Source organism: Oryzias melastigma, linkage group LG23, assembly GCF_002922805.2.
Source record: "Oryzias melastigma strain HK-1 linkage group LG23, ASM292280v2, whole genome shotgun sequence".
Classification (NCBI taxonomy): domain Eukaryota; kingdom Metazoa; phylum Chordata; class Actinopteri; order Beloniformes; family Adrianichthyidae; genus Oryzias; species Oryzias melastigma.
Window position 1 is genome coordinate 22,398,948 of NC_050534.1, and position 8,921 is coordinate 22,407,868.

The 8,921-nt window shown below is 43.0% G+C and overlaps 1 protein-coding gene across 1 annotated transcript; it reads left to right on the top strand.

Moving 5' to 3' along the window:
- The first annotated feature begins 1,200 nt into the window (after window positions 1–1,200).
- On the top strand, window positions 1,201–6,443 carry il26 (interleukin 26). Its single transcript, XM_036210361.1, has 5 exons — window positions 1,201–1,545; window positions 3,232–3,285; window positions 4,362–4,502; window positions 4,583–4,648; window positions 6,213–6,443. Exons 1-5 carry the CDS (start codon window positions 1,375–1,377, stop codon window positions 6,282–6,284), a joined length of 504 nt encoding a protein of 167 aa, XP_036066254.1. The 5' UTR covers window positions 1,201–1,374; the 3' UTR covers window positions 6,285–6,443.
- The last annotated feature ends 2,478 nt before the right edge of the window (window positions 6,444–8,921 follow it).

Sequence of the window (8,921 nt, forward strand, 5' to 3'; positions counted from 1 at the left end):
GGAAAGGTAAAATATACAACATTATTGCATGTCCATGCCTTCATGATAGTGATCCCATCGGTTTGTCTGTGAACGCCATCTCTCTCATGAATTTGTGTTTGTAACTTTACTTTTGACGGACATAGTCGGCTATAATTGAGCATAAGTAGTATGTAATTTGGTTTCTTTTTTCTTGTGCACTGAGATTGTCCAAGCAGTTCTCAGTTGCACAAACACACAGGAAAAATTGCCCCGGTCTACCGGGCGGCTGAACTGCTCCATCTGGATTTATGACCAACACTTTTCAGAAAAATCCTGCAGCACTAATTGTAAAGATTCTGCTGATGTCTCCACATCAGTGTCCGTAGCTGTAGCTTTGAAAGTCGATATCTTACAGCTGAACTTCTTGATTCAGCCTTTCTGGGGCTGCTTGACTGAATCATCTCGCAGTTGAAGGTCAAGGTGACACATTTGCGGAAAACGGGAGAAAAATTCACCCCTGAAATCGAGATGCTGAATGCCAACCAAACATCATCCTGTGACGTCTTTGTTACGACTGAACCGTGGTTTCCCGTCATCGTCCAGAAGAGCATCGGCTTTCACACAAAATGAACTTCTTTGGTTCTGTTGATGGAAAAACCCAACCGTTAGAAACTTTTGACCAAACATGGAAAAAACATTATTCCTTACAAAAGAAGCACGTTTAGGGGCTGCTGCCTCCAGAGGGTCAACATGAACCTATGCTTTTCCGATGAGGACCCCCCAAACATTTGAGAATCGCTCCAACAAGAAGCCAGAAACCCCTTCTCCTTCTGCAGGTCGATCTCAGAATGCTCTCTGTCAGCAAGACTCTCTGACCTGCTTCAGTTACCACTCTGACTTTAGGCAGAACTTCTTCATCCTTCCCTTCCAGAAACACTTGACAGCATTGTTCTTTAATCTGGGTCGGATGACGACTCATGGACTGCTGAAACCTGCAGAGGTGGAAAACAAATGAGCATCTACACCAATTTCTCAGATACATCAATCAAACAGCAACCTACTTTCATCTGACCACACTTCATCAAACCAAAACCACATTTCACTCAAAGAAACCTGAAAACACTGAGGGGAAGAAGATCAGCAGCTCTGCAGGACACTGAGTCAGCAGACAGAGCAGAGAGGGGCTGCCGGACAGCATGGTGGGGGGGACAGGTGAGGAGGGGAACCCGGGGGGACGGGAGAAGCTCTGACATCAGCAGGGAGACTCCCTGGAAATTTGGAGCAGTGACGTCAGAAACAAACGGGGAGAAAGAAGGCCAGAAGAGGGAGTGTTACCAAAGAAGGGGGGCAGGAGGAGGAAGAGGTGGGCCTATAAAGGTGGAGGAGCCGACAGTCGACCTGCCACAGTTGAAGATGTCTCCCATCATCCTCAGGACGCTCTGCCTCTCTTTGCTCGTCAGCTTCATCTCTGGTGCCGTCATCACGACGACCGCCAGGCTGACCCTCAACTGCTCGGAGAGGGTCCACCCCAAGCTGATCCAGGACCTGTGGAACTGGACCAAGCAGCTGAAAGAGAAGCTCCCGGTGAGACCTGTCCGCCTAATCAATTCTTACCTGAACATCAATAATTACTTCTGGCTGTCCAGAAGTTCTGCCTGTATTCTAATATTTATATTGATTTTATTAAGTCTGATCCACTAGTCTGTATATATTTAAACATTCATTAAATTGTTGTTAAACAAAAAAAGTAAATTTTCTACAAACTCTAAAAACTGTTTTTATTACTTTAAATAGAAAAAAATATTAGAATTGAATAGTGACTAACAGAAAATCAATAAATATGATAAGTGATATTGAATGAAATTGATAAAATGTAAGACTTCCACCTTAATTTAACAAGTGATGCTGAGTCATGTGGCGTTCCTCAAGGTTCCGTATTTGACCTACTTCTGTTTCCGCTCAGACTGAGGGGAAACAGAATTTCCCCCTTGAATTTGTGTCAAACAAAGCTAGCAGTCTTGGTTATTGCTCTTTGTCAGTGTTTTTCACCCAGTAATGTCTTCAGAGACGGTCAGGTTTACCATGAAAGATAATCAGGTGTACCATGAGAGATGGTCAGGTGAACCATGATAGATTGTGAGGTGTAGGCCTATGGTGAGAAATGGTATGTGTACTGTGATAGATAGTCAGGTTTACGGTGAGAAATGGTAGGTGTATCGTGATAGATAGTCAGGTTCACGGTGAGAAATGGTAGGTGTATCGTGATAGATAGTCAGGTTCACGGTGAGAAATGGTAGGGGTACCGTGATAGATAGTCAGGTTTACAGTGAGAAATGGTAGGTGTATCGTGATAGATAGTTGGGTTTACAGTGAGAAATTGTAGGTGTACCGTGATAGATGGTCAGATGTACCATGATAGATGGTCAGGTGTAAAAACTGTTACCAGGGTCTCCTCTCTGTGCTCATCCTAACAGGTCCAGGTTTCACAACAAGGAAGTAAAATTATGAAAGATCTTTTTTCTTCATGTTTATTTGGTTCTTTTTCATGAGAATAAGTTAATAATGTTAATACAGAGTTTCATATTATTTTTTACATTTTTGCTTCTTCATTCATTTTGTTACTGAAAAAGCGTTACTTTTGCTTAAAATGCTCAAAAAGTACTGCTCTATGCTGATGAGGTAAACATCAACAGATGTTCTTTTTTATAATTATCTTCATATGAGAAAACATGTCTGGATCTCTCTGAACCGCTGTATTCAGTTTGCGTCAAAATTTGAACTAGAGAAAAATGTTGACATGAAACGAGTTGATTTTTAAATCCATGCAGAAGAAGATTTTCAAGTTTTATTTCTTTGAATTTTTACATTTTTGAAACAAAGATACGAATGGAGACGGTGACTGTTGGACTTCTTCCACTTACATCATCAAAGTAAACCAGGATCTAACTTTTTGGTTCCTCATGTTCTTTGAAAACTTAGAGATTCACTTTTTTTTTTTTTTTACAATTTCTAATTAAATACAGATTTATAAACCTCTGTTTCATTCCTCGATGTTTAATTTATGCTTTTATTTTGAAAATAAACTAATCAAAAATGTTTTATTTCAAAATAAAAAGATTAAACTGTGAAAACTCTCCGAAGTTGGTCCAAAATTCAGGATAATTCCGACACGGATGATGTTTATTTCTTTAAAGAACTTTTTCATTTGTGGGAAATAAGCAGAAACTCCTGGATTTGTGATTCTAAATTTTCTTTTTTTTTTGTCTTCAGGAAGATAAAAGTCCAGTCAGACTGGTCCCGAAGTTCTGCGTCAGTTGTTCTAAGGTGAGTGACGTTCTGGTTCTGTTTGGGTTCTTCAGCTGTAGAACTTTCTGTGAAGTTCAGGTCTCACAAAGAAGCTCCTTCTGCAGCTCCGTCACCTCTGACTGGCTCCATCAGAGCCAGACAGTCAGACAGGTGTGGCTCACCTGAGCCGAGGAGCGCTCTCCGGGTTTCCCAGAATAAATCATTGATGTTTTCAGCAGAGCTTCCTGTGCAGAAAATGTTTGTTTGGGAGCTTCTCCTCACTGAACAAACACGAGAGTGAAAGTCGCAAAAGGCCCGGAGGACGCTCCGCTGCTCAGGGTCATGTGACTGCAGACGCCGCAGACGCTGCAGACGCCGCAGACGCCGCAGACGCTTCAGACGCCGCAGACGCTGCAGATGCCGCAGACGCTGCAGACGCCGCAGACGCTGCAGACGCTGCAGACGCAGTAGTTTCCTGTTTGCAGGAGCTCCAGCTGTAGACTCCTGTTAGAACAACATCTGGGTTTCCATGAGGAGAACTCCGAGAGGAATGTTCATTACAGAACAGCAACAGTTACAGTCCTCCAGACTCTGGACCAACATCTGGACCAGAACCAGAATCTGATGATGCTTTGCTGGGCCAGGTGTACGTTCATCCTCAACTTCCAAGATGATCTAGAGCAGAACTGGTCCTGGTTCCTCCTGCAGATCAGAACCCATGATGGTTCCGGTTCAGGCTGGAAGAACCAGAGACATCTGGGACCAGAACATCATCAAGATTCTTCTCAAAACCTGTTGATGAAATCAACACTTCAGTTTATACTGGAGTATAAGGACCATGTAGCATAGGAATTATACTGACTGATACTTCTTGAGAATACTCTGGAATATTTCAGGTTTACAGCATATGGAGATTAAACTTCAAGTATACTACCTCACCTGTAGTACAGACTAAGTATACTAGTAGTGCACCTTAAGTATACCTTAAACATGGTATATTGATTTGACGCTTAGCCTCAAATCTATGAGAAAAAGGGGGCGTGGCTCCTTTCTAAAGGCTACTTTGCACCGTTAGCATGCTGAAGCGCCGCATCATCCTGCTGTTGTCTCCTCAGCGTGTGATTGGCTGGATGGAGATCAGGGAGCTGGTGGACGTCTACCAGGCCCACGTGTTCAGCAGTAAAGCTCTGGAGAAGCTGCTCCACGTCCACTACAACGACGTCCTGCACCGACTGCAGAACGTGCTGCAGAACTGCGTGAGTACACGGCAACCGCGCCTCAAAAACCGAGAAGAAGACGGTTCTGTCGGACTGAACCAGAACTTTGTTGTGTTCAGGTTTCTTCTTCAGAGCCATCGAAGTTCGCCGAAGAAATCCAGGAAATGGGGACAAAGATAAAGAAGGTGAGCTCACAGTTGAACTTCTGCAGAACAAACCGGCCATCGCTTTCTTACTTCTGGAAAGTTCTGGTTCGGGTCTGAACCCAAAATCAGACAGAACCAGGAACTCTAAGATGCTGATCCTGCAGATGTGCTCTTTTGTTATCGTCCCGCCTCTCGTCTGACAAGGAGAGGAAGCGAAGCAGGAACCATTTCCTGAAGATCTTGAGAAGCTTCAGGCGTGGGACGCTCCTGCACAGCCACGAGACTCGAACACCAACATGAAGCAGATTTCTGCTTCTTGTTTAATACCTGTTGGTACACCTACACCAGGTGTACTGACCTAAACCGAATGGTTCTGATCCAAACCGAACCGTTCCTGCTTGTTTTCAGCTGCAGGTTAAAAACATCTGTTGATGTTTCTGTTCATTTTCAACACATGAACAGATCTGACCTTCAGGATCTGTTAGGGCTGTAACGAGTATCCGGGTGCTCTAATACTCGCGATCTGCTCCCGAAAAGTACGGATATTCGCGAACGTCCAAGATCGCTGAATCATGATCTTTATAAATGTAGTAAACTGTAGTAAAATATGATCAAAATATCATCCTGAGGATGATGTATTTTTGCTGTGAAATGCAGATTAATGTAGGATTTTAAGTTTACGAACTAAAACAAAGAGCCGCCGTACCACCACAGGAAGTAAACACATCTTAGTGACGATGAAGCTTCCTGTTTTCAAAGTAAAACTAGCGAGAGCTTTTTTCTGTTCAGCAACTGAGACTGAAGTTCTGCTCACAGACATAACTTCTGAAACAATGAATTAGCTTTAACATCAGAGCTTTAGCTCCAGTGTTTACATTCTTCTGGTTATGAGAACTCTTCAACATTTGACCCAATTAACGAAACTCCAGCTTATTCTGAAGAAACAGCCTCGCGCTGCTGAAAGGATGGAATCAACGTGAAACAGCTGATTCTGCTGGGAAAAAAAGAACTTTTTTCATTACGAGCTCTGCACCAATATGTGATGCTTAGAACGTAAAATATTGAAGAACTTTGAGGATAGAAAACTGTGGAGAACATTTTCAGGTTTTGCTGTTGAATGATCCAAAACAGCAGAGATTTATATCCTTTTATGTTGTTTTACTGCTGAACCTGAAGATTGATAAAAAAGTTTAAAATGACAAAATTTCTTTCTATCTGAATCTTTGTGTTTTTTAATCAGTTTTGTTCATTTTGATCTCCTGTTCTAAATAAATGTATAAATTAGGATTACATACAAATAATTTAAATTTTCCTTCATCCAGTAAATAGACATAAACATGGCAAAAAACATATTAAAAAATAAGAATTGTGGTTCGATTCATGAATCGAATCGGATCGCCACCTAAGCAGTGATCCACAGCCCCAGGATCTACATCATCTCCTCCTGATCTAGATCTAACTCAGATCTGTGATCTGATCTGATGGAGGCTGATGTCAAACGTTTGAGGACAGGAATCGGTCCAGAAGGACTTCAACTTTGGAGTGATTTAGATTTTAAGATGACGAGGATCTAAAACGTCCAAAACTTTTGATTCAACTCCAGAAACACCACGGAGCGATGAAGGCGGCGTCCGAGTTCACCTTCGTCCTCGGCTGGATCAGCGAGCTCAAGTGAAACGTGCGTCCTCTTCATGACCATCTCAGCCTGGACTGGACCACATCTTCATCACCATCAACATCAGCATCTTCATCATCATCATCTTCATCACCATCAACATCTTCATCTTCACCTTCATCATCTTCATCATCTTCATCATCTTCATCACCATCATCATCATCTTCATCATCATCAACATCACCAACATCATCCTCATCATCTTCATCACCATCAACATCTTCATCTTCACCTTCATCATCTTCATCATCTTCATCATCTTCATCACCATCATCATCATCTTCATCACCATCATCACCTTCATGATCTTCATCATCATCATCTTCATCACCATCATCTTCATCACCATCATCTTCATCACCATCATCTTCATCACCATCATCTTCATCACCATCATCTTCATCATCTGAAATCTTCAGATCAAAGTATGTGGATGAGTTTGTGGTCGATGATGGAAACGGCGAGCTGCGTTTTTCTTTCTTCTTCTGCTTTTTGTTCTGCAGAAGAAAAATTCCAAATGAAGCTCAACCGTTTGAGATCACATGTAACAGTCCTCTTCAGATTCTGTGCAACTCTTAAAAACATTTTTATGATTATTATTATTATTTTTACTGTTTTCATGATTTTTTAAGTTATTTAAAATATTTGAAATATTGCTGGGAATATTTTAAAATGTACTTGAAATGTAATATATTTGAGGTTATTTATGGCAGACTTGGATTGAAATAAAATCTATTTTTTGTTGTTTTCATTTCCGTCTCTTTGCTCTTGTCTGAAAGGTTGAATGTTAGGATTTGTCTCCCTCTGCTGGTCAACAGGAGATGACACAAGAACGGAATCAGACTTTCAAATCAGGTACTAAAACATCTAAGGATCAAATGATCAGAAGATCTAAAACATCCAGATCTACTTAAATGTTATTAACAGTCTCCAACAACAGTTCATGTTAGAGGTTCACAAGTCAGAAATAAAACCAGACGAGTCACTTGTGACAGAGAGTAAACAAACCGAACACAAATGAGAGTTCCTCCACGGATGGTAAATCAGGATGAGAGATTTAAGAAACCGCAGAGAAGAAGAGATAAGATTGTTCAGACAGAGGAGGGAGAGATGAACTGAAACTTCCTGAAGAACGACATTCAAACAGAAGATGAGAACGTAAAATCCACCAAAGTCTAAGAGGATGAAGTTGTTCTGCACTTTTCAAAGATGAACCAAAAGCAGCTAAAGAAGACGTTTCTATGGAGCTTTCTTACATTCGGGGCCTAACGTGTCGTACAGTCACAGCGGTGGCAGCTCCATTAGCGAACACCAACCTCCAACCACCTGGAGCAACGTGGGCTTCAGCGTCTTACCAGGGACACTTGGACACAAGGAACCAAACAAGAACCCTTCTGATCAGAGGCTGACCGCTCTACCTCCGGACCACAGCCTTCTGATCTGCTTTTGATCCGTCTCCAGACCTTGTGCGCTCCGTCTCCGGACCTCGTGCGCTCCGTCTCCGGACCTCGTGCGCTCACCTCAGGACCCTGACCGCTCTACCACTGGACCATCATGGTCACGCTGCTTCCAGACCAGCTCCTCTGGACCTCTACCTCCACGTTTTGAAGTGCCAGTCCTGAAATGATGAGCTGCATCGCGGACGGTCACATGACTCCGGCCTGCTGGGACAAGTCCTGGGTTTGGGAGGGGGTGAGAAGCTCAGACGGTGGAAGAAGGGGGCTAAACGGGAGTCAGTCGCCTTTCTGCCTGAAACCCTCTGCTTGATCACCCCCCCCAACGGAAACATCAACCTTCATCCTGCAGGGCTGAGTCAGCATGTGCTGAGTCACTGTTCCCACGGAGAGAAAAAGTCCTGGAGCTGAAGATTTCAGATATGAATTCATTTAATGCTCCATTGCTGTCTGACGGCAGGAAACCAACAGAAACTGTAACCTTCAGTGGGGGGGGGGCATCTGCAGCTCGTTAGTCTGAGCGTCTGACTTCAATCAGGTGCAGCGATAAACTGAAAGAGCCTGAAACCCTGATGGTCTTTGAGGACGGCCTGAACCCTCAGGTGATCTTTCATGTTTGTTTCCTCAGAACTCCAGAATCCTCTGAGGCCCGTGACCCCGCCGTGACCTCATCGTCAGATCAGCTTTTTCCACAAACGGGTTGAGGTTCAAGTACGTGCTCTGCAGAACCACAGATACCAACCAGAAGATCGAGCATTGAGCTGACTCAGCTTCTCCAGGAAGCTCTGCGTTTTCTCTGCCTGATACTCAGAAGCTTCAACGTTCTGAACATCGTCCAGAACAACCACGTGTTCAGACTTTAATGACCAGAACGGCTTCAGTCAGAAAAATTCATGAATTCAGAAATAGAAGATTTTGACAGAGAACGAAAGAAAAACAACAAACATGGAAATCTGACATTTGAAGTCAGTTCAAGTCTGTTGTGATTCAACGAGGAAAAAGTGTCAGAACTAGTTTGATAAAGAACCACACATGTGTGTGTGCATGTGTGTGTGTGCATGTGTGAGTGTACATGTGTGAGTGTACATGTGTGTGTGTGCATGTGTGTGCATGTGTGTGTGTACATGTGTGTGTGTACATGTGTGTGTGTACATGTGTGTGTGTGCGTGTGTGTGTGTGCATG